The sequence below is a fragment of the Lissotriton helveticus genome, chromosome 6 (genome assembly GCF_964261635.1).
Source record: "Lissotriton helveticus chromosome 6, aLisHel1.1, whole genome shotgun sequence".
Classification (NCBI taxonomy): Eukaryota; Metazoa; Chordata; class Amphibia; order Caudata; family Salamandridae; genus Lissotriton; species Lissotriton helveticus.
Genome location: NC_136067.1, coordinates 359108956 through 359135896, shown reverse-complemented (window position 1 = coordinate 359135896; position 26941 = coordinate 359108956). Strand labels below are relative to the sequence as shown.

Below are 26941 nucleotides of genomic sequence, written 5' to 3'. Positions count from 1 at the left end.
TGTGAGCATTTTGCCTTCAACTTTACCGGCACTTATCCCACTGTGGCTCACTTTTGCTGACTTTTGGCCTCGCCATAAACAGCAATTTTCACCAGGTCTCGCGGGCCCCTTCGGGGCACCCTTTTCAATATGGCCACCAGACCTGACCCAGAGAAGCGCAAGACTAAGACGCCTCTCCGAGGGGGACAGATTCAAACCAATGTTATGGATCGTTACACCCATCCTAAGGGATCCCCCTGGTGGTACCGGCCGTACTCCTGAAGATCCTGGGGCTGAATCTGCCGCTTCTCCTGAACTTTCCCTACAGGATGTCATGAGTGCCATCGCCAGCATGAAGGCTTCGATGGGTCAGCAATACGAGGCCCTTGCCTCGAAGATCGACACGGTGGCCGTCGACGTCACTTTGATTAGAGCGGACCTGGCGAAAACTAATGAGAGGGTCAAGTCCTTAGATTTGAAGACCTCCAGCCTAACTACCGACGTCTCCGACATAGAGACTGAAGTCGGCAACCTACGTTCCTCGAACGACTTGATGGCACACCGGCTTGAGGATTTTGAAAATAGGGCACGGCGTAATAATGTACGCATTATTGGAGACCCTGAGAACCATGAACATTCTTCGATCGATCTCCTGGTGGAAGAACTTGTTTTCAATCATCTCGCCCCCTCTGGGCTCAGCAAATTCTTCGCCGTTGAGCGAGCCCATCGAGTTCCGGGTGGAAAACCGAAACTGGGTGCCCCACCGAGACCTGTCATTGCAAAACTTTTTCACTTTCGTGATAGAGACGCTATCCTGCAGGCCTCTCGGGTGGGCGGCCCGGTGAAGTTCGAGAATACGTCCGTTCACTTCTACCCGGATTTTACTCAGTTGGTTCAAAGGCAGAGAATGGGTTTTCAGGGAGTGAAACGGCAGCTACGTGACTTGGGCCTTAAATACGCCATGCTGTTCCCAACTAGACTTCGGATCGAATATGAGGGTCGGACATTTTTCTTTGATCGCCCGGAGAGTGTCTGTGACTGGCTTGACTCTTTGCCTAAAAAGGATGATCGATCCGAACACCCTGGTGGTGCCGAGGGTGGTTTGCCGGAGCAAGAGTGACACTGTGGTTCCCGATGTCTGAACTTTTCATTCGTATTTCAGCTGAGTCTAATATTTGGGTCTTCTTATGTCCTGTTCTATATTGGCCCGGGGTGGCGGGGGGGTAAATCGGGACTCTTTCCTCCTCCTAGGTTTCTTTGTTTAGATTAGTTTAATGACTGGGCGACAGTTGGGGTGGCTATTGAGTCTCACGCAGGGGTGCAGGGTGGGGGGAGTTGTAACGGGTTCCAGTTAGGGGGTGGTGGGGGGTGTTTGTTCGTTTTTTTTTCGCAAGGCATCGTATTGTATTCCTTATTGTTTCGATGGATGTGTTCTTTGTGGGGTGTGCTCTGCAGTCTCTTCGGGAATGGGGGTAGTGAGTTGAGACTGCTGTCTTGGAATGTCAACGGGTTGGGGGACAGGATAAAACGAGGGATTGTGCTGCAGTTTTTGAGACGTCATTCTCCTGATTTTGTCCCTCTGCAAGAGACACACTTAATTGGTAACGCTTGTCAAGCCATTAATAGACGAGGCTATCGCTTGGTTGCTCATTCCGGATTTACTTCTGGCTCTAGGGGGGTGGGTATTCGGGGGTGGGTATTCTGGTCCGGTCTTCCCTCCCCTTTGAGAATGATGACGTAATACTTGATGATAGGGGGCGCTACGCCGCGCTCACTGGTAGATGGGAGGGGAAGACGCTCTCCATACTCACGATCTATGTCCCCCCTGGCCTGCAGACTCCCACCTTTGCTGATATTGAACGGGTTGTTCTAGGGCTTCCTGAAGGTCTTTTAATCCTGGGTGGGGACTTTAACTCTGTCGTCTCTGGCTCCTCGGATCGCTACCCTCCCAGAGATTTGGCTAGATCTCAGTTATGGATGAGTGGGTTTTTGGAAACTTTCGGGCTGGTGGATAGTTGGAGGTTGATGCATCCTGTGCAGTTACAATATACCTTCCATTCAGGAGCCCACGGGAACCTCTCCAGGCTTGATTATCTCCTAATGCCAGCGGCTCAATCCTCCTCTATCAGGGAAATCCGACACCTTCCATGGGGCATTTCAGATCATTCCCCCTTGTGGCTCTGTGTGGAAGCTGGGGTGTGCAGTGAGGGCAGGGTTGCTCCCATCAACCCCTGGTATCTCCGGAATCCTAAGATCCGCTCGGAGCTGATAAAATCTATTGATCATTACTTCTTCGATAATGTGGGATCTGTTTCTTTATCTGTGTCATTGTGGGAGGCTTTCAAGACTGTTATACGTGGACATTCTTTGTCGTTAATTGCTGGCACCAAGAAGGCCAAATGTGAGGAACTGGTGCGCATTGAAGCTGACATAACTGTCATTGAGAGTGACCTCGAGGCGGGTTTCACCCGTGCTAAACTCCACTCCCTCAGCTTAAAACAATCTGATTATAAAGCTCTGGTGACCGACGCTGCCAAAGTAATGGACAGAGAGCAACAGGGTAGGCTGTATGATGTGGGTGACAAGGCTGGTAAATTGCTTGCGTGGCTTGATAAGAAGGAAAGAGCGAATCGTGTAGTTCCTGCGATTGAAAGGTCGGATGGAGTGTGTGTGAATGACCCGGCTGGGATCATTGACTGTTTTATGGATCATTTCCGCACTGTGTATTCTTCAGTTTGTGATAGGGACGTGGAGGATTCCCAGTTGTTATTGCGGGACATTGCATTGCCCTGTCTCTCTGATGTTGATAGGGATTTTATGGACTCACCGCTTACGACAGATGAAATAGCGATTGCCATCCGCTCCCTTCGCTCTGGTAAGGCTTTGGGCCCCAATGGCTTGCCTATTGAATTGTACAAACTGCGGCCTGACAAAATGGCGCCCTATCTGAGGGATATGTTCCTTGAGGCGCTGAAATCTGGTTCCCTCCCCGCGGATCAGCGGCTGGCCTCTATCGTGGTAATACACAAGGAGGGTAAGCCGCGCGACCTTTGTGTCTCTTATAGGCCCATCTCCCTTTTAAACGCCGAACCCAAAATTTTAGCCAAATTGTTAGCTAACCGCTTGGTTAAGGTGATCTGTGATTTGATCCATCCGGATCAATCCGGTTTTATCCCGCATCGCAATACTGCCCTTAATCTTCAGCGGCTTCATGGAGTTTTCGCGAGAGCCGGGACCCTCTCTGAGCCGGCCATTTTGGCTTCCTTGGATGCCACTATGGCTTTTGATACTATCGAATGGCCTTATCTCTGGGCGGCTCTCGCCAAATTTGGTTTTGGCCCTATATTCATTGCATGGGTGAAACTTCTTTATGAGAAGCCTCTGGCTCAGGTGGTGGTTAATGGGAAGGTATCTGGCATTTTTACTCTTGGACGGGGCACTCGGCAGGGCTGCCCGTTGTCTCCCTTGCTTGTTGCCCATGCGCTCGAACCGCTGGCCTCATGGCTCCGCTGGGAGCCCTCGATAAGGGGCATTAGGTGGACCCCTGACTTCGAGGATCGTATTTCGCTTTATGCGGATGACATCCTTTTGTACCTCACATCCCCCCAGAAATCCCTGAATGTGCTTTTTGACGTTTTAACTTCATTTGGGAAGAATTCAGGTCTTGTTATTAATTGGACGAAATCCTGTGTCTATGTGTTAGCAGGAGGGCTTCCCACGCTGCCTCGCAGATTCCTGATCCAAGTCACCGAGTCAGGGTTCAAGTATTTGGGGATTTAAATCTCCCTGGATCCTGTGGTTCGCTACGAGCGCAACCTGCTTCCCCCACTCCAGCGACTGAAACTTATTGTCTCGCGCTGGCGTCGGTTACCTTTATCGCCGCTCGGGCGTGCTGCTCTTTTTAAGATGATGTCGCTGCCGAGATTCTTGTACGCACTCCAAAACTCCTTTGACCCTATTCCCTCCGGGTTTTTTCGGGAGGTGGAGAGCCTACAGCGTCGTTTGTTTTGGGACGGACGCGCGCGTATTGCTCTCCCAAAGCTTACGCTCCCTTGGTACGATGGGGGCATCGCTTTCCCAGACATTAAGCGTTACTATTGGGCCTCTCAATTGAGTGCGATTAACCATGCCACCTATGCACCGGGTCCTTCACCGGCTTTCGAGATGGATAAACACCTTTTACCGGGCGTGAATTATAGTAGGGCGCTTTACTCCAAAGGGATTTGCAGGACGTTAACTGGGCCCACTAAGAATGCTGTGCGAGTTTGGCGAGATGCGAATGCGGCTTTGGGATGGGGTGATAGATTGACTCGGGCGGCTCCGTTGTATGACTCTGAACGTTTGGGTTACTTATGGAGAACGAAAGGTTTTGAGAAATGGGACATGATTGGTATCAGCAGAGTGGGTGACCTCTGGACCAAGGGAAATGTTAAAACCTTTGAGGCGCTGAGGACGGAATATGAGCTCGGAGACAAGGAATTTTTCAGATACGTGCAGGTGCGCCATGCCTTGCTGTCGGTTTTCGCTGCAGTCACTGACGTCCCCGAGTCCTCTCCTCTCGAGGACCGTATACTGGACGGTTATGTCCCCGACAGCACGATTTCATTGATTTATAAAAAATTGATCAATAATCGGACTGATCTACTTGTGCTTCTCAGAGCGGTATGGACTGAGGATGGATTGGAATTAGATGACGAAGACTGGCAATCCGCGTTATCGTCACCCAAGGAGGTTGCTATTCCTGCCCGTCTTCGCTTTGTCCAACTTAAGATCCTACACCGTATATATGTTACTGGTCCGAGTCTGGTGCGAATGGGCTATTCTCTGGATGGGTTGTGTAAACGTGGTTGCGGCATGCCTGGAACCTTCCTTCACATTCTGTGGGAGTGTTCGGCGGTGGCGGGGTTTTGGGCCCGAGTGCATGCGGTGATGGAAAGAGTTACCGGAGTGCCGTTGTTACCCTAAGCTAGGCGCTGCCTGCTGAACGTGTGGGAGCCGAATGATTACACTGTTGCTCAGATCCGTTGGGCGACCCTTGGTAACATGATAGCGAAGAGAGACATCGTACAGTTGTGGGGTTCCCAGAGGTCGCCCACAGTCTTGGCGTGGAAGGAGGGCATGGATTGGTGCATGTTTAGGGAGAAAACGGTGTATCTGGCTAGGGGTAGACCTAGGAAATGGAACAGAGTCTGGTCTCGAATGCCTATCGTGGGAATATATGTACTCCCCCGCAAGACTTACTACCTGACATTCCCTTATCCCCCTAAATGACGTTCCATGTACTGTTTAATACTATGAGTGCTGCACTGTTTCCCCACTGCCCCCCCTCTCGACGGATTAGAAGTGTAAGATTTTTCCTGAATATTTGGAGTAACACTCTATGCGGACACATGATCGCTAGTACTGTATATAAAGCCTTGATTGTTGTTGTTGTATTTATTTATCAATAAAAGTTAAAAAATAAAAATAAAAAAAATAAAAAGAATGTTTCATACTCTTACCAGTGCTCCGGCATCTCATGAATCTGGAGGATAGTGAGACTCAACATATCAGTAATTAATGTAGAGCAGATTAAACATTCTCAAAGAGGAACTCAAAAGATTCATAACTTAGAAACAATTATTTTCCTTAGAAAAATGGTCTAAGACTAGGTAACGGAGAGGTGCTAAATTGAAATGTAATGGGGTAATAAAATGCAGCCTTATTGTTTGAAAACTAGCCACAGTTATCGAACATTCAGCACAAACACCTTTATAACAGTCTTCCATTACTCTTGGGTGCTATACTCCCTAATTTACGACCCTACCATCTATAGAAACATTCCACTATTTTTTTTAATGAATCCATACCTTCTGCATCAGACAATGTGTGGATAATGAGAGATCTAGAGTAGCCTGCATCAAAGGGACAGGCCCAAAATCGCTTATGCATTCTAGAACCTGTATGTAACCCGTGTATAAATTAACCAATATTTGGTTCTGAAACGGTTTCATAACACACACCGACAAGCATTCATTTTCCTGATGTAAAAGAAATGTACACAATGATTAATATTCAACTTCAAATGTTATAAACATCACGTTTTAAAAACTGTAGAACAGGGCATTCTTTTAACAAGCACTTGCCATAATATAGGATCATAATAATATGTTTTAATAAGCTCTGTCAAAATACTCACTCAATATCCAACACCATGTATGGGTTTGACTGCTCTTTATCCTGTTCGCTGTCATAGAACAAAATCTTCTTGCTGCTTACGACAACATACTATAAAGAAAAATAGCAGGGAATGGGTTTTACTAACACTCAGCTTTTTCAAACAAACTTTGTTCTCATGAGGATTAAAGAAATATGATAAAAAATGTTAAGTAATACACAAGAGTTTATGTTCTTGTATTCCATCTTTGTACTTTAAATGTTTTGTTTCCATAATAAAATATTTTGCGACTATACAAAAGCTAGATTACAGCTCCACTCTTTGGGGAAACAGTTGCAATGAAAGTCATTCAAGGTTAATTGAATACAACACCCTACCTTTATTTGCGGTCTGTAATTTATTTCGGCTACGTGGCCTTAAATCAAAACTGGGGTAATGAGCCTCAAGTATTTTGTTGTTATCCAAACAAAGTGAGTGTTAGTGTCTGCTCAACTGGAGGCCAGTCCTGATATGCCCCATCGTAAAAAAGCTACTTTTATGAATTTGAATGTCACCCTGAAAGCTTGCCACTGGTTAGAATATTTGCAAGTATTCATCCCATCTCCTTTGTTATGTTACAGGCATTTATGGTGCGCACAGCTGCTCCAGCAAAGGAGCGTCCTGGCGCAAAACAAGGTAAAACACAACACCGCTAAAAGCAGGAACAGAAAAAGGACAACTGAGGGGCAGAGTTAAAATAAGAAAGTTTTGATAGCCTTACGAAACTGCAGAAGATCCTCCAACAAACGAATCTCAACCGGAAGAGAGTTCCAGATAGCCGCAGCTCTCACTCGAAAGGATCGGCCCCCGGCACGGCAAAGCTTGAACCGGGGAACCACGGCGAGAGCCTGGCCCAAGGATCGGAGAGAGCGTGTCGGGACATACAAAGATAAAAGATTAGACAAGATCTGAGGGGCAGTGCCTTTCAAAATTTTGAAGGCCAAACAAAGGACCTTAAAATGGATTCTCATCCTCACCGGTAACCAATGTAGAGAGCGAAAGGTGTTAGAAACGGGTCAAAATCTGGGCAAGCCAACTATCGCTCTGGCAGCAGCATTTTCGACACGCTGCAGGCGGGTGATTTCTGCTTGGTTAGCCTCCACCAGGAGAGAGCTGGCGTAATCAAGCCGGGAAATTACCGTCGCCTGAATCACCAGCTGCCTGGTCGGGGCATCAAAGAATTTGAGGACAGGTCTTAGGCCCCGAAGAACACCAAAACAGCAGGCCGCGGTTTTCTTTGTATGGCCAACAAAGTTAAGGCTAGAGTCCAGCCAAACTCCCAGGTTTCTTAATTCCGAAACCGGAGTCGGAGATGGTCCCAATTCCGAAGGCCACCACCTGTCCCCCCAGAGCTCCGCTCTCTTACCGACAATCGTGATTTCTGTCTTCCTTGCGTTGAGCTGGAGACAGTTCGCAGTCATCCAGCTAGCCACCGCCTTCAGTCCGTTCTGAAACCTAGGGGCATCCAGCTCCGCATCCCCACTGAGAGTAACCGCCAGCTGAGTGTCGTCGGCATATGAAACCATAGTCAGGCCCCACTGCTTTACGACCTCAGCCAGCGGTCTCACGTAGAGATTTAATAACGTGGGACTCAGCGAGGATCCCTGCTGAACCCCCATGGCCAGAGGATGGAATTTGGACTGATAAGGTGGGATGGCTACGCAAAAAGAACGATTGTCAAGGAAGGAGCGGAACCACTGCAGAGCAGGCCCCCCGATGCCGATCTCCTCCAAACGGTGCAGCAGAATGCGATGAGAGACGGTGTCAAAGGCGGCGCTGAGATCTAATAGTTCAAGCGCCGCCGTCTGACCAGCATCCAACACCGCACGCAAATGCTCCACCATGGCGAGAAGGGCCGTTTCCGTGCTGTGACCGGCACGGAAGCCGTTCTGCGTGGGGTCCAGGACATTGGCCCGAGTGCGATGGTCTGAGAGGGCCAGATTAACATGGGCCTCCGTAACTTTCGCCGGCCAAGGGAGTAATGAAATAGGGCGGTAGTTCTCGGGTTTCAAAGGATCCAAAGAAGACTTTTTCAAAATAGGAGAAACCACCGCCTGCTTCCATTTGGTTGGTACCATACCCGAGGCCAGCGAAAGGTTAACTAGGGAACACACCGTAGAGCGTCCCAGAAAAGACTGGTCTCTAAAGAGAGCAGGTCTTAATGGATCCGCGGGAGAGCCGGACTTAATTTGCTGGGCCAGTTTGTTGAACCCCTCAGGTGAGAACGGGGGGAAAGAGTGCAGGATGGTATGACCTTGAGCGCAATCTGGGACTCCCGGAACTGGCCCAATACTAGGGAAGGCCTGGTAAATAACCTGGACCTTCTCCAGAAAAAAAGATGCCAGAGCCTCACAATGAGAGATGGAACCGGTTGCCAGAGAGGAAGTCCTTTTCGCCAGAAGATCTTTAACCACTTTAAAGATAGTTTTAGACGGGTTCGAACTGTTGCGGAATTCCAAAGCATAGAACGCCGCGCGAGCTCTACAGATGGCTCGATGGTAGAGCTTAACGGAGGCAACATATGCTGCTTTCTTATCGACCTCATAGGCCTTCCGCCATGCTCTTTTCGCCCATCTACAAGAACCCTTCAAAGCACGTAAGGCACTATCATACCAGGGACTCGACTCTCTAGAGCTCAATTTGCTCAAAGTGATGGGTATCAGAGAGTCCAGGGCCCTGGAGATCCACCTGCAGAACTGATCATAGCCCGTTTCCACGTTATCCAGAGGGCCTAACGGCTCTTCCACCATGATACGATGCAGATCATCCAGCCTGAGTATCTTCCAATGCCGCCTAGGGACCTGTCTGACAGATGGAATAGAAGGGGTCTCAGGCAGAGGGTACCTAATGGACACAAGGAAATGATCCGTCCACCCTAATGGGGAAATGGACAGAACACTAGCCTCGGCTAAGTTAGTAAAAAAAGGGTCCAGAGTATGGCCCCCTACGTGGGTAGGCTGAGATACCTGTTGGGATAGCTGAAGGGCCTCTAGGTCAGCTAAAATACTATTAACCGCCGGGATGGTGTGGTTGTCGAAATGAAGGTTCAGATCCCCCAAGATGGAAAAATTAGCACATCCCATAGCTAACGCACTAACAGGGTCTGGAAAGGCTTCTCTAAACACTACATCACTACCCGGAGGTCGGTAGACAACCATCCCAGAAAGCGTAAACTGGGGGCTGATTAAGATCTTAAATGAGGCACTTTCGCAACCAGCGATGTTAAGGCCATTCCAATTACAGGAAAAACAGGACCTAACTATGAGGGCAATGCCACCACCTCTGGTAGGCCGGTTCAGAGTGTAAATAGAATACTCAGGGGGACAGGCCAAGTTGATAGTGGCCACATCAGCCTCCTGAAGCCAGGTTTCTGTAATGGTAAATATATCCGGAGACTCGTCCTTAATGAGATCATGGATGGCTTGGTGGTGTTTCACCACGGACCTAGCATTCAAATTCAACACCCGAAGCGTACGCACGGAGCAGTTGCTCCGAGGGACAGATATAATATCCCTCTGGCGAATAGGCATAGGGGAGTCGAGCATCCATCTCTTGCAGGCACAATGGTAAGGGCCGCATAGAGGATGAATTGGTGCAAGGTCACATCTCGGGACGGCCTGCCCAATAGACCAAAGGCTCTCTCTAGAATAGGTGAGCATAGCGATACACAAAGGAATTTTACCTCAGATGGCCATGTAGCCCGCTGTGCCCCGCGCGTCCTTAGCGCGGACGGGCGCAGACGGGCAGGACTCTGGCACGACTCAGGCTAAGCGAGGGCGCTCCCGCTGCGCGATCCCGCTGCGCTAGCAAGGGAGCTTTATGTAGGCGTGCCTGAGAACACCCGGAGCGCTAGTCCGCTCGTGGCGACGCCCCCCTCACACCAAACACCATTCCAAGATGGCGCGCGATGTTTTCCCACCCCAAGAGCCGGACCCGCAAAATAGCGGTGCAGTACTATTATAATGCAGGTAAGGGGGCAAGGAGCAGCCTGTAGTTAAAAACAGGGAAAAACGAAAATGATATCAAAAGCAAATATTCTCAAAGGTAGTTTTAAAATAAGGCGCGATGGAAATAGCGCGCAGCGCTATGCAGCAGTAGGGGTTTACCTTGGTAAGGGAGAGCTCTGAGGCAGGTCGCCTTATGTAGGCGTGCCTGAGAACACCCGGAGCGCTAGTCCGCTCGTGGCAACGCCCCCCTCACACCAAACTTACACCAAGCTTACTACTGCCAATGAACATATATATATATACATATATATATTGTTCCTTGAATGAGTGACTTACTACTTTTTAAAATTCACAAACATTGGCAGTAGTAAGCCTGGAAAGCTGCACCAGTCTCAAGTGTCCAGGCATACTACTGGCAATCAAACACCCAAAAAGGAGATGGGATGAATACTTGCAAATATTCTAACCAGTGGCAAACTCTTAGGGTGACATTGCAATTCATAAAAGTATATGAGTATGTATATACATACAGGAACAGTGAGAAAAAAAACCAATACAGACATAGCAGACCTGACTCAGGGCCCTCATACCAAACTACACAACCAAGAATGCATTAGATGATGGTTACATCCCAAACACCCCCGCTGAAGCTATCCCCCTGTCCATTTCACCTCATCTTAGCAAGAGACTGAGGGCTCCATGTACAAAGCCCAAATTACAAATCGAGAAGGGGGCTTATGCAAGCCAAGCCAGAGCCAAGCCATGGGCTTTGCTTGGCTTTAGGAGCTCATGCACGAGCCATGCCATGAAAACATTTGACACGTACATTGTGTAACAAACAATGTAAAAATATGATACCATCTCTTCAAAAGCGTAAGTACTTCTCCTTAGTACATCAGATTATATCACTGCCTCGATAGGCATTTATTAAAAGTGCTAGTCTTTAGAAAGATTCATGGCTTGCCCCCCAATGACAATGCCATTGGTGAACTAAGTCAGTTGCCATGTAAACCCTAAATGTGCCTAGATTCTCTTGTTTACATCAAAGATCACGGTTTTGTATTTCATTCGGGTCTCATGCTGAGAAAAGCCAACACAGATAGCAGGCCCGACTGTGGGCTACTAAGCTAAGAAAAATGTATTTGAGGAGGTGCTGCACCCCTACCTCCCCAACACCCGGAAGCTACGCCCCTGCAACTGATTGACAGACACAGCCGTAGGCTTTTACCTTACCACTAGAAGATGCTTCTACTCTGGCGAATTTCTCTTTCACCTTAAGCAATGCCATTCCCATTTGGTGTATCAAAATGCCTTCTATGAAGTGTTTGCTGTGTAATGCAGGAGAAACTATTTTACATCCACAAAGTACAGTGAATCATTACACATTAAATTACTCATCCCAAAGGTACACAGGATACAATGTTTTTTATTCAATGAAGTAGACATTTAAAAAATGCTTTGGTGAGAACTCAAAATGCAAGCCAGATGTATTGCTTTGCAAATGTTTGCTTTGGAATGCAACTTGCATCGGCACCATAACTCGGCCAGGAAACAATAGAAATAGCTTAACTGGTTTGACTGCTTGGCACTCCTGCTTTCAGATCTGCCTGTATATAGCTCAACTCTTTCTCATGGTGACTAGGCTATATGGGGTCCAGTCCAAATTCCAGTACCCATTCACTTCTTTGTCAGGCAAAAGGAATTCCCATATTGGAAGTCTGGCCTTTTTTCTCCTGAATAAACATTCCTTGTACACTTGGCGCATACACCTCTACTTTTCAAAACGCCCCTAGAGATGTGCCCTGCTATGGATTGGTGACCATGACTTCCGAAGGAGGAACTCTTTCTCACTGGCCCATAGCTCCCTTCTCCCATTAAATGGACAGGAAATGGTCCCCTACGTAAGCTCACTGTATTTACTCTGAAAGTGGAAGGAACTCTGCTGTGCATCGCCAGGAGCAGGATACCCAAGGATGAAGTATCACCGCCGCCTCTTCAGGATGGTGCCCAGCATGGGGCAGTAGAGCCCTCCTGTTGTGTCCTGCCTGTAAGGGAAGACGAGATGATGGACTTCCCAGAAAAGAGAGGAGTAAACCAGACCAGTTTAACAAACCTAACTGAAGAGATGGGCAAAGGATACCTTACAATGTGAGCTGCTCAGGAACTATGAGGACCTTGCTAGCTGTACCAGAACAGAAGTCTCAACATCCAGAGTGTCAAGCACATCCTGAGACAATCAAGGATGAGGACTATGAGGAGCCTGGAGTACCTACGCACTCCTCATTCCACAACTTGTCCAAGCCTTCAATGTCCCAATTCCTGGCCAAGAGAAAACCAGGGTTTTTCTCTTTTTTAGCTTCAGGTACACTGAGTCAATGTATCACTGGCTGATTGTGGTCCCTCTGATTTTAGAATGTTCAAAATCATCTATCCAAGGCCTACCATTCTGGAGATAATGCATCATAGAAGGAGCATGTGGACCCTAGCCCTTTATCACAGATCTCAAGTGACAGATGGCATTCAGTGGGCCCACCGGGGACCAGAGATCCAATGTGTGTCCACTATCAAAAACAGAAATCTGAAATTATCTTCACAAGGTATGAGCGCCTGAAGTCTGAAATATCCAGGTGCCCCAGTGGGTACCCTGGTCTATTTCTATTACTAGAATGAATTAGGACTTTGCAGCCCAAGTGGAGCAAAGATTGATCTTCATGAAATGTGCCCAGTGTCCATTTGACGTGATAGACCAGGTAGACCAGTCATCTCAACATTGGACCTAGTGCCATCTTAGAGGTTTTTGGGGCCCTAAGCAAGACAAATTTTGGGGTCCCCTGTTTAGAACAACTTTATAACAAGATAATGTTTTTCAAGAGCAATAGTAATACATATACAAATAGGAGTTGTGCTTCAAATGATAATACTATGCCATTGTAACTAAGAACCCAAATTCCCTGTAGTTATAAAACTATAGTTCTCTAGTAGAAGGAGGAAGTTGAACCCTCAACTTTTCCTCCCAACCCTCAAACCTTTCCCCGCCCACTCGCACCTCTGAGGGAAGATGTGTCCATAAGAAGACAAATATATAACTGTGTCAACTGTAACCACAGAACAACGAGTATCATCTCTATAATCTAACGACATTAGGCAGACAATACCTCTGTCTCAGCAAGTTTTAGTAAACTAACAGTTATCTAGTATCGTCCTCCCTAGATCAGAAGAGATTAGAACTTTTAGTAAGGCTGGCTAGGCTCTCACAGGGGATCTCTCTGATAGTTAATTAAACAATCATTCCAAACAGGACTCGCAGGCTGTAGTGGAACACCTTTACATTTATTACACACTTTCAGCCAATTCAAACCTAATGATGCTAAAACATAATAAATGATGTTACAAAAAAAAGGCAGAGCTCAAGCTGCCCACAGTCTGCCAGCCACATGGTGCTAGAAGAAAGCTTGAACGTACATTAAAGAAGAAAGCACTTTTTATGTTAATTTCATGTTATTTCAAACTACAGTGCCTAACTGTGTTAGCACTAAAACTATTTGGGAATCCTATCTCAGACAAATAAGGTTCTAGCACCTTTTGTTTTGTATTGTAAAAAATGCTAATTTTGCAGAGAAAATGAATTTAAGAAACTGTGACACTGAGTTTAGACATACAACTTCTTTAAGCATACAGTGTTATGAAATGAAGTGCATGCTTCCACTGGGAAAGGTTACAACAGACCAACAGGAATGAAACGGTAATAAAGGTATCAGGTAAAGAGAGGTAAAGTAAAAGAAGATGGAAATTAATTTTGACTCAACTTTGCAAAGGGTTTGAGTAGTTGGTGGGGCAGGTAGATTTCTTTTAACCATTTCTTGCGGTGTGATAAGATTCAGACAATACTCAACATTATTGTTACCATAACAATTGTATTTAATTTGCTGATCGTCAAAATTGCCTTTTTATGTGAAGCTATCATTCATTATAACTTCATGAAACAAAAGTAGCAAGTCCAACAGGCAGCTTAGCCTCTCTTACCTTCTTAACCCATCCAAATTTCTTCGTATTTCGGACAGGGAGGGAAAGCCAACCCTCTAGCCTTGACTCTACAATAAAGCCATTAAAAAAAGTTAACTTTTAAACTGTAAGTTAAGGGTTATATTATGTCGTTAAACTATTTTTAGTAGCTTCAAAGCAGACAAGACGGACGCCACAATCTGCAACAAAAGTGCTTAGTAAGATACATTGCAGACAATTTTCAGGAACACAACTGTAATGCACAGCCAAAAACAACATAATGCAAACCAACCCCGCTTCAACAAAACTGAATAAAATGCACAAACAGTGAAAACTTAACTCTGGGCATTTACTACCAAGTATATAATCTAAGGGAACACTGTGTTGTAACATTAAACATTCTATACATATAATAACTCTACAGCACAAGCAAAGCGAAATCTTGAATAGTCATAGAATTTTACACTATACCACACCTGCGGACTACTCTGCAGGCCTTACCTTGAAAATTTGGCTGTGCACAGATGCAAGGATGAAATATATGGTAGTCTATCAAAGCTGAAGGAAGTTTAGATAGCTTGAGTTTGCCATTAGAAAATCGGAGTTAAATGGTTCTATTTTCAGAAATTTGGAAACAAAATAAAATACCACAAACTGATATGCTCTGGACTGAGAGCTTTCAGTTCGGTGTATCAGCTCTTTTATTCTCACACAGCTAAAGTAAAAATTATCTTCTGAGAATTAGGCAGGTTTGATTTTGACACATTCCAAAATGAGCTGCTATCAAAATATATATAAAAACGTATTCTAGTCATCTTTGTTCAACTACACTAAAACATCAGGTACAGTTGGTCGTCCATACTGCATATCATGCTGTGCACAAGGGCTCGGCCAGATAAACCTAACTGTAAACTGCAAACATAATTTTACAGGGTTTTATTGATTGGCTCAGTTAGCTGAACAGATGTCTTAGAAAAACGTTTTCAAGCCACAGACCACACTTATCATAAAATATAATGTAAAAAATAATGTAAAAAAGGTAGCAACTTTGAATACACCATGCCTGTCAAAAACTGTGGCAATAAAATTCACAACTGCTAGAATGTAGTTTCTGAACCTGCAAAAAATAAAATTAAATGTATTATTAGGAATTGTGTACTGCGCCGAGTGCCTTGTTTGTAGAGCACTGACAGAAAGAGGATGTCAAACTTGATGGTTTGGTGGAACCTTTGCTCAGGTAGGTAATATAATCCAATATTCTTCAGGTACAACCACTGTGCTATGTTGAGTTCAACTGAAAGCAAGCTTGAGAAGTGCAGTTTTCAGAAGTTTCCCAACTTAATGTAGTTGAATTAAGCTCGCAGTATAGTGTTATGGGCATTCCAGAGTCTCGGCCCTTGAACTAACATAGATTTGGTTCTATGTGTTCATGAGCTTCTCCTCTTTAGCTTAGGGGATGAAGCACATAACTTGAAATGTAATCCCGGTATCCTCTGGGAGCCAATCGAGTGACTAAAAGGCAGGTTTTATGCAGTCCACCTACTGGTAGTTAAGGCAGACTCTGGCTGCCTTGATATAACGTGTTTGGAGCCTGTTAGTGATCTTCTGGGGGAGCCCAGAGCAGGAGATGCTGCAGTAGTCAAAGAATGTCAGAACAGAAAAAACTCCTTGTGTAAGAATGAAGGACAAGGTTAAAAGTCCGGAGAAGCCAGAACTGTAAATTCATATCTTTGAATACAGTTTTAATTTAGGTAGCAAAGGGATGACCAAAATCAAACAGAAGTCCCAGGTTCTTTACTTCTGCTGAGGTGTACAAGTTATTCAGAACCCTGACGATTAGTCAGAAGTCAGTGATATGGGCACAGGGCACCCAATCACTAGAATCTCACTCCTAGTGTAATAATGCATAGAAATATACAGGAAGGTATCTCTGGAGTGAAACACAATCATACATAATGTATTTTCTTCCTGTTTATTCATATATTGTGAATGCTCCATGACTAACTGAACATAACACTAAGCTACATATTTATATCAAACATTATTAAAAGTATGCAACCCTATTTTAAAATCTTGGTATGTTAAAATGAAATGAGTGGAGGAAAGCCAGATTACCAATACAACTGATCCATGGAAAATGAAACAAAAAAGGACTCATTACCGAACAAATGCCAAGTAAAAACACCAGATACAAGCTAAAAGGTTATAAAGTTCTACAATGTCCTGAAGCAGGCCTGTAAAGTTCTAAAGGGCCAAAACGTATCAATCATATTAGGAGGCTGTGACAACCTTTACAATTGTACATATTTTACAATTATCAACATTAAAAAATGTATAATTAGGGTCATTGACTCTAGATGTACACCAGATAACACTTGCTTAATCTGTTGTCTGCTGACCTCCTTTGAATAGGTATTATAATAGGACTAACATGTGTTCCCTTCCTTCAAGTAGTGTAGCCTCGAAAGACTGTGTGGAAACAGCATGATATTGAATTTAACACTTGCTTAATCTGTCGTCTGCTGACCTCCTTTGAATAGGTATTATAATAGGACTAAAATGTGTTCCCTTCCTTCAAGTAGTGTAGCCTCGAAAGACTGTGTGGAAACAGCATGATATTGAATTTAGATTGTAATTCTTTTTATGTTTAAAATACTACAGAAAATTAATAAACCCTACACATGGCGACAAACTTTATTAAAAATGATGTACAATTTACAATAACGTTTAATAATTCCTAGAATTCCTAGACTCACATTCTGTTGTTTTTTGCATAGTTAAAGTCACAGAGAATGCACAATATAGGAAGAAAGAAAATTCAATTATAGCATGAGGCTAATGCCACACTTTATGTATGTGAGCTGGGTTTAGACCGTCGTGAGACAGGTTAGTTTTACCCTACTGATGATGTGTTTTTGCAGACAAGTGTGTGTGTATATATATATATATATATATATATATATATATATATATATATATATATATATATATATATATATATATATATATATATATATATATATATATATATATATATATATATACACACACACTCGTCTGTTTTTATACAGAAGAAGTGAAGGCGGGTATTGGAGTGATATATATATATATATACCACAAATACCCCTCCTTGTAGAGAAGAGCAGAGGACACCAGGGGAGGATTTCAGCTGTTTTAATGATGAACAAACGGCAGACTGGTTTCGGCTTGACGCCTTCTTCAAATGCCTCAGTTCCGTAGCAAGTGTACTGGAAAGTTCCTAAAATAGGCTCCTCCTATCATGTGAAGAAGGGCTCACCTGCAACCACTTGGCTGGAGTTGTGTCATCACAGTTCAATGCCAGACTGCAGCTCCCACAATGCAGCGGGATGGCAAATACCTGGTTGCAGCAGTGAAACTCGCGGAAATTGCTGGACTTTAAAACAGCCTCAGGTCCCCAACTTTCAACCAGCCCATTGCCAAGGCTGGAAAGGTATGGCAAAATCCAAGCGTCTCCCCAAGCAATCCTGGGCCACCCATTGACGCAGTCTCACGGTATACAGTAGAAGGGCATGGCGCGCCTCGAGTATCAATCCCTCGGCTTAAAATTAGAACAAAGTTCATTTTTGCCCATGCACTCGAGACTGCTTTGCGAAAGGGTCACACTGTTGCGCACCATGAGCTGCGCACCAAATATGCCACAAACACTCCTCCTTGCAGAGAAGAGCAGAGGACACCAGGGAAGGATTTCAGCTGTTTTAATGATGAACAAACGGCAGACCGGTTTCAGCCTGACGCCTTCTTCAAATGCCTCAGTTCCGTAGCGAGTGCACTGGAAAGTAAAATAGGCCCCTCCACTTGGCTGGATATATATATTAGAAACTTCTTCTTCAGAGGCTCGGATACAATGAAGACGTGCACACTCTGGCCCCGCCCACTCCTCAAGTACAATTATTGCCCACCCTGGATGGGCTGCTCAGGTGAGTCTCTGGACTACCCGGCTCAGAACGCTTTGCACAAACTCACCTGAGCAGCCCATCCAGGGCAGGCAATAATTGTACTTAACAATATATATTTTTTTTCACCACTCCTGGGATCCCTTACTATTAAATGTTTGCATCTGATTTCCAAAAGAACTACAGGGGTACCATATACTGTTATGTTCATGCATTCATGAACATGTATAGGAGGCACTTCTCCAGCCTGAGGAACATGCAGTCGAAATACGAGATAATGATCGCTGGGTTATTTGAACCGTTTTCCAAGTGGATAAGTTTAAGGGAATTTGTGCATCATCAGTGTATATTTGGAGACTCAATCGGATTCAATTCAGAAAATGTACTTGTGGGCATTCAGGGATCCTGAAAAGGCATGTCAGGGATGATCAATGCATACCTCATGCTCAATGGACTACGTACACTCCAGAGGTGTTGGCAGAAAACACGTCACTTCCTGCAACAAAGTATTTCTCGATTGTAAAAAAAAAAAAAAATGAAAAAGAACAGAGGGACCTTCAACTGCAATCACAAAATATTTTCTTTTTTAAACTTGAAATGACATTGTGAACAGGTAATACTCCATAATAGAATTGCTTGTTGAAAGGGGGCCACACCTTACTCTTTTTGTGGGCAATTTTAATAAATAAATAAATAACCACATGATAAAACATCACTAGTTTGGAAATTAGAAACCACCTTAGGACGAATTAAACCTTCGTACTGTAAAAATAAAAAACAGCATCATCTGCCTCTTTCCTCTTGGAGGAAAAATAGACCATTTTAACAGATACGTATACTATTCCAGGATATACCAATCCAATACATTGGAATGTCAAACAATGTTCAACATAATTATTTACTTCTAGCATAGATTACATTAGTTTGCCTCAAGACTGCAGTAGTGCGAGGTAGATGTATGTAATCAGAATGTTTAGGGATTGAAATGGAACGAGACTTAACCAGTTGAAGACACTGAAACGTGCCAAAATTGTCTTGAAACCATTAGGATGTTGGTCCCTCTAAGGCTTAGCTTATGATCACTTTGCACCATCATTAGAAAAGTATGAGTGAAGAGCTACAAAACTCATTCAGCTAAACAATATGTTTAGTTAAGTTAAAAAGAAGTCTACAGAAAGCTTGCATTTCAGACTTCCAGATAACATTCTAACAGCCTATATATTAGAAAGTAGCTGGATGGGAGCATGTGAGGGGAGGGACGGAACGATATTCAACCTATGATATTTTTCTTGTGTTTAGAGATTATTTTCTATGTCATATTGAACTTGTAAGTTTGCAAACCCTAATAAAATGTGTCTATAAAAAAGAAAGAAAGCAGCTGGATTGTGGTAATTTTGATCCCAACATTTCCAAGAATAATGTTCGCTATATGAATATTTAAATGAAGGTTGCCACCAATTCTGAAGGGATTTCAATCAAAGACTAAATTAATTTTAACCTTCATGTTTATGTGGTCCGAATATTGTTGCATGGTTACTAGGCCTGGGCGGTAAATTCCGTTCTGTTCGCGAAATTTGGTTAATTTCGCGTTCCGCGGAGAACGCGAAATTGCCCAAACTTCTGTGTTCCGCGACTTCGCGAAATCTTTTGCTTGTTCTCGTTCTCAAAATGCGTGTTCACAAGAGATTTCCCCCCCGAGCACGCAAACCGCGAACAGTAAAAAAGCATCGCAAACAAGCAATTCCGCGTGTTCGCCGAATTTCTGCGTGTTCGCGGAGATTTTTTACCGTTTCGCGGAGATTTGCGTAACGCGATTACGCAAATTCCGCCCACCCCTAATTGGTTACCATGAACATTTAATATTTACAAATAACTAACACATTAAAACACTATTCTTGGCAGCTACAAAAATACTTATTTAAAGCCTCTGCAATGGACCACAACTACTTTTAGATATATTTACAGGAGAGTAAGGAGATAAAAGGACTTGTTCAAATGTGTTCTGAAAATAAAAGATGACGTCAAAGAACATTCCTTGTTATTAGTCGGGTGTGATAGAAAATCTGTTGCCTAATGCTAATCAAGAAAGGATTACTAAAGAGGTTCCCAAGTGTGCAGTGCTTCAGTCAAGCTGTTTTAATACACTTCTAACAGGTTATCATTGGTGCAGTACTTCACATGGAATTAGAAAGTATTTGAGGCACATGCAACAGCATGAAGGAAGTCATTTATATATTCAGGTACAATAGTCTTAGCTGAACGGACATTTCAAATTGTACACAGTGTATGTGTATTACATGGTAACTAATATTTGGAAAAAATGTAAGCTTCCAAATTAGGCATGCAAGTTGAAGTTACTTTGTGGCAAACAAACGCTTGACATGTGAATCTTATGTGAAGAATTCTTTAACTGGAAACTGTGCTATATTTTTACTGAATTTAGATGATTTATAATTATGACTCCAGAGAGAAGTCGTCTATTGCACTAAGACTGGATAAAGGTACTTTGAATAGCAAGCATTTCCATAACACAAACAATTCTCAATCCATGCATCATTCTTTACAACAAAGTCCATTTTAGTGGTGGGACATCAGTGCTTTCAACACCGTGCATTAAAACAGTGTTAGCAATGGATGGACGTTTAGCGTAAAACACACAGTGCACTACAATATTTTCAGGCATGTCACCTGCACTATCTGGCTCTGAAGGGACTTGAGAATCTTGCTCATCATGTGAACAAGACTCTGGCTCTTCATCTGAGTCAGAGTAAGGATCGAGAAGAAAGTGAGACCTGGAGGGTTTAGTGGCAATGCTGTAAGAGGTAGAGGAGCGCTGGTAGGAGAGAGACATGGACTCCATAGTCCGGGACTGAGTGATTCGAACTGAAACAGTAGCATAGATCGATGGGGAAAAAGTGCAGACAAAGAAGTTATCAACGAAAGAAACAACAGATTAGTCATTTATAATACAGGTTTTATACTACATCAAATTGTTGAGTTTCATTTACTCAAAATACAATGCTACAGGTAACAAAATCATTGATTAAGATCCATATAGTAGGTACTCTACTGCAGTAATATATAGGCTGTGTAGACACAAGTGCATTCATACATTTACTACACCTTGAATCTCACGCAACATCTAGATACAAATGAAATTTACTATCAGAATTCCTCTTAAAAACTGTATTTGCACTTGAGGTCTTGGTAAAGTGTAAACCTAAAGGAATGTCTGTGCTCTTGCTTGGACAAAAATGGCTCACGCAGGGACTCTGGGCCATGTGAATGATGAGGTAAAATGTACCATATTTATGTCATCAGCACCATCCAGAATGTATAAAGGTACACTTATGTTCTCATCTGAATTAGGATCTTGTGCCAAACAAGTCACCAAGTTAATGTTGATATTGTGTCCCTAACTACATATCTGGGATGGTTGGGTTAGAAGTGGTATGGTAAACGTAAGAAATGCACAGGGTTATACATATAGCTCTTAAATAATATGACATCTGTATTAACCTCATGTGTAAGGGTTTGCAGTTTAAACGTTATCTGGCCGTGAACGGGATATTGTGAACCTCCTTAAATCTCTAGGAAGCTTTCAGACGGGTTTGCCTCCTCTACATGACGGTGAGGCTGGTAGCAATTTGGGGAGACCGAGTAATATTTCCGTATCTAGCTGCCACAACTGAAATGCAAATGGCAGTAGTGGCACATATCATTGATTCCAATATTAAAGAATATCCTGGTTATAGGATGTGAAAATACAGACTGTAAAAACAAACTGCAAACACATGGAAACAAAAACATCACCTGCCACAGGCCCACAAATATAATAAGTCTGGATTTACGATAATAAATAGCAAATTGATCAGATCCTACAACAGGTTTGAAAAGGAGGCAGTCGACAATTCTAGATATGTAAAAAGGGTAGGTTTTTACATACAGCTATATTCATGTATGATGAAGACTTTGGCAGTTTATACTTATGTATTGTACTTTTTGTAGTTCGCTTTTTGCTGTAGTTTTAAGATGGGACATACATGGGCTGGGTCAAATGTAAGGTTGTTAGCCATCTGCTTTCTGCACTAAAAGGCTCGGTGCTTTATGGTGCAAAACTGAAACATCCAACAAAGTGTCATTAGTATTTGAGTACTTTTGTGATCGGACAGTAGATCTAAAAATAAATAAGTTTGCCTGCACAAAATATTTTGTGTATTGTGAATTTCTGCAAAAGTTTCTAATCATTCCACCCACAGAGGTGAAGATGAGAACCATACCAGGGAAGCTGTCATCAGCATCTGCATCCCCATGTCCACTTCCTATGCTGGTGCTGTCAAAACCAAGCATCTTTGACCGAAGCTGTTCAATATCACTGTCTTTGCTGTCAAGAGCCATCTGCAGCTCAATCCGTACCTGGCTTTCCTCTGCTATTTGCTGAAAAACAAGATATTTTAGCAATAATTACTGCACAGTTTTGTCAGGGATGATAAACAAAAGCAACACTCAACATGTACCAGCACTTCTTGTCTGTATTCAAAAATAGCAGATGGAAAGTATCCAACAAGAAGCATAACGTGTTGAAACAAAAGCATAAAGTAATCTACAAAGTATTTTAAAACGTAGAGCAATACTCACAAATAAACTATGTTTTAAAAAGCAGATCAATACCAACAAATAAACAATCTGAAACAAAACTGTAGCACACTACAGACAAAAGAAAAGACTTGATTAATAAACAAATGAGAGAGAGGAGTTAGAATATAAAACGATTCAGCAAAACATGACCACAATTGCTGTTCGAAGCAGAAGAACAAATCGCACACCTAGTGTTTATTGCACATAATGGGGCACATCGTCTACAGAATGGCAGTCCCTGAAACGTAATCTTCAAATGGTTTGAGCTCTCCTAGTACTAAACAACAGTAAGTGTGTGTTCGACTGATGGATGTTCATTTTCAAATTAGCTATAAAGGCACCAAATAGATTTTAAAAAACTGTGACGCTATGTAAAATGTATATTTTGAGCATGCTATGACTATACCAAGAATATTTTAAGACAACAGAAAGGTTAACAATAGAATAGCTCAATTCATTTCATTCGCTTTGGGAGTAAAAACACAACTCTCGAACGTAGCTCAGAGTAATTAAAATTGTCTAAGGTTAATTTAAGAACTCATTCGATCACCTTTCTAGTTTTAGATATTATAAATGCTACTCATATGTCCAGACCATAATTTTTTGGTTTTCAAAGAATGCTGCTTTAAACCAGGTGTCATTTTTCAGGTGCTATCTAGACACAGGGGCAGCTCTAGGCTCATGGCGGCCCTGGGCAGGGAGCGTAGGTAGGGGGCCCCGGAAGAGGGGGTCCGGGCGGGGCGGAGCCCCCCAGAGCTCAGGAAGGTGTTTTAATAAAACGTCCAGAAAAGGTGTTAGATGACCAGTACCTGCAGCTGCTCCTACCCTTCCGAATTAGTCTCAGAACGATAAAATTTAGGTGGAGGGTATTGTGACACACGACGTGAGGGAGTGGGTAGGGAAAAAAAGAAGCCAAGAAGCCAATCAGGAACCAGGAGGAACGCAGGTGCGGAGGCCAGTGAAGAGGGGAGGGGGGGGGGAAGGGGGGGAGGGTGTTTGGAAGTGGAACAGAACCGGAAGGCCACCAAATCCCTGCCAGGGGCCCCAACGCAAATATGTATCCATCCTCAGAGGATTATTATATTAAGAATATATATTGGCGTGGCGGCCCCTGGGGTTTGGCGGCCCTGTGTAGGTGCACAGCTTGCACATGCCTAAGGCCGCCCCTGCTAGACATTAGTGACCCAAAAAAGGCAACATAACAAACATTTTTGCATCCTGAGTAGGCCATTTGAAAGACTCACTAGAAAGAAATGTATTTCTTTCTACTTGGCTCTTAGAACGACACACCTTACCATACATGTGGCAGAGGTTCTGAAAGAGCATCTTACATGGAGAGACAGTCTTCCATCCTATCTCAAGCGTCTGGAGGTAGGGGAGTTGGTAATGCACACATGCCACAATTACAAGAAGGATGAACATCTTTTCACAAACACGCTCAGGACACCAGGCATAAGTTACAGAGTACTTCCTGGTCGCAAGCTGCATGCCTGGTATAAAAGACTGCCAGAATTCTTTACGAAAAGTATGGCAATAATAAATGTAATGCGTGTGACCCTTAACATCAACTTCAATTATTATTTTGCTCCACTTCCTCCTCCCCCCCCCCCCCGTTTCTGCTGCTCTGCCTACAACTATCTGATTTGGTGATGTCCTTCCCAAAGATATTCTTCGAATACTGGATCCTATTTGATGCCTAGATCCTGAAGAAGCTCCTTTAGTCACATTATATGCTCTAGATATACTATGAAAAGACTTGAGAAGAGGAAGCCGGTAGGTGAGCATTATTATGTCAAACAGACCAGCATTTCTGGTTTGGTTTTAGAGTTCCAGTGTATTCCATTGCCCAGGTTTCACCATGCTTCTGATAACAATTGTTTTCTGTTTAGAAATGTGTCCGACATCCTTTTCCAGAGCACTTATTGTGAACTAGACAATGCTTAACGGACAAGAGGTAGCAGATGTACAAGTAACACAAAACATACACTCTCACAAAAGAACACTAAAGCAATGGCATATATTCATGAACTCCTTACCGCCTGCATCTCATTCATTTCCTTCTGATACTTGATCACCAGGTGTGTTAACTTTTCACGCTCTGACTTCAGGTCTAACTGGAGCTTCCTATTTTCCTTCTCCTTCCGCCGCACGTCGGTGTCTGCTCCACGTTTATGCATAGGATCCTTACGGTTCATGATCTCTGCCAACTTGTTCACAGCCTGCAATAATTAATTCAGATTGTTAGGATGCAGAACTGGAGTATTATTACAAATTAAAAATTTACAAAAGTTCTTTATCTGTACTTTAACAATAAATAATTGATCCTAAGGTACACTTTACAGAAAGCCCTGAGGAACTGATAACTTGACCACCGGATTAAGTTGATAGTTGAGGAATGAAAATGGAAACCACAGTACCAATCAACAGAAGTGAACATAACAACACACTTCTACAGCTAAATGTTAGAGGCTGCATTTAACACCATATACACTCAACATTTAAGCAGCACACTATTAAGGTGAGCTAGTATGATGTATTTGAATTTCAGTAGTTTAAACTAGCCTTAAAGTAATCCACTCTACAATACTGTGTTTAAGATAGAGGAGGGGAGAGGGCTAGACCGATGTAGAGAATGCCCTCCTTCAAAGAGCTCTCCAACCAACCATTAGGTCACCCTACTGCAAGGTGTAGCTTGAAGGGTACGGTTTAAGTGGGTTTTTTTCTCAAGTGAAAATTTGGTGCCTGGTGGATTTTGACTGAGATCCAGTTCTACACCTTTGCACCTGTAGGGTGAAGGCGTAGGTTCAAGTGTTTCCATTCCTGCTCTTCCTAGATTGTAGCTTGTGATGTTTATTCTGCGCCTCTTGTAGTAAATCACTTCAGATGTCTTCAAAGTGCCACTGTTCACTAGGATCAGACTGGGACAGAAAATAGGAACAGGCACCAAATTAAAAGTGGCCACCTTTAGTAAATCAGATACCCCCAAAACAGTGGCACACATTTGCATATCAGGGCAGTTTTAAACCTTAAAGACAACCTGTATAGGTTTTTGGTAAGGTATAGGAGACTGCATGCATTTGTGCTTTCTGCAGTCAATGTTTCTTGTCTTCTTTCTTGGTTAGGGGAGGATGTAAATAAAGGTGCTTTAGGATAAGCTCTAGGAGTCTTATAGTATCTCTCCAGACACTTTAACACTGAAAATTCCCACGGCACATAATGGAAAACTTTCCAAGTTTGTGAACCCTGCTCCTATCCTAAAGAAAGAGTAGCAACATCTTGAAAGTAGACATGAACTGCAGGGACTGGGCAAACAATGTATTAACCCAAGCTTTGAGGAAAATGGAATGATGAGGAACTGAGAATGTTTCACCCCAAATAGACTCAGTCAAATTAATTGTTGTAATATGGCACTCTCCTAATCTTTCAGACTCTTTCTATGTTGCAAAGAGAATCCGCTTTCTGAATATAGCAGGCAGTCCATTACTGAATTGCAGTAAGGGAGTCCGATCATTTGGTTTGAATATGGGATCAGATCAGTACGATGCCTACAAGGCAAGTATTCTGCTTGTGCTTACCAGGAAAGATAGGATGGATGAGTGTGGAGTGATCCACAGGAGGATTTGATGGGACTAGGCATTCATAAGAAATTGAGACACATTGTTGACCACCATTTACATGCACGGCTAGACGGTTAGACTACATTATGGAAAGAACATTTTAGCTGAACTCTTATTTACCATTTTACTTCTTTTCAGGGTCCCTTGGAGCTGATATTAAAAATAGCTACTGACCAGAAGACTTATTAATATCCAGTTAAAGTAGATTCCTGATGGTGGGAAACTGAGCAGAAAAAGATAGATCCTGCATCTTATGTGAGGTCGATTATGGTTATTTTATGGAGGGTTTGGACCTTACTTCCAAAGTACCGAAAGTATACGGGGGGTAATCCTGGCAACAGATTACTTACTGATGGATTAGTTAAATACTTTTGTGCCAAACGGGCTGCCTTTGATCCAGTTCACCTCCAAGAGCCTGTAGGAGAGTAGGGTCTGCTTCCTATGGTCACCCCTACTTTTTGCTGTGATTCTCGGGTTTTTCGACTTTAGTGTGGCTGTGGGCCTGCTAATCAGACCCACAGCCCAGCTGTTCTCTCTCTAAATTGATACCATGTACTTTAGGTACATACCAGATTAGGTATTGGGTCACCTTTGTGAGCTCCTGTATAGTGTACCATAGGTACCCAG

At 43.4% G+C, this 26941-nt stretch overlaps 1 protein-coding gene across 2 annotated transcripts in view; it reads right to left on the bottom strand.

The window, feature by feature from the left end:
• Positions 1-26941, bottom strand: part of ROCK2 (Rho associated coiled-coil containing protein kinase 2) — a 663375-nt gene that overhangs the window by 106866 nt on the left and 529568 nt on the right. The window contains exons 25-29 of one of the 2 annotated variants that reach the window (XM_078647798.1): positions 24734-24916; positions 22340-22496; positions 20748-20942; positions 14146-14213; positions 6158-6246 (exon numbers count right to left, since the gene is read on the bottom strand). In XM_078647798.1, the coding sequence (XP_078503924.1) occupies positions 6158-6246; positions 14146-14213; positions 20748-20942; positions 22340-22496; positions 24734-24916 (692 nt within the window). The remainder of the gene's footprint in view (positions 1-6157; positions 6247-14145; positions 14214-20747; positions 20943-22339; positions 22497-24733; positions 24917-26941) is intronic. The other variant, XM_078647799.1, reaches the window with a different exon arrangement.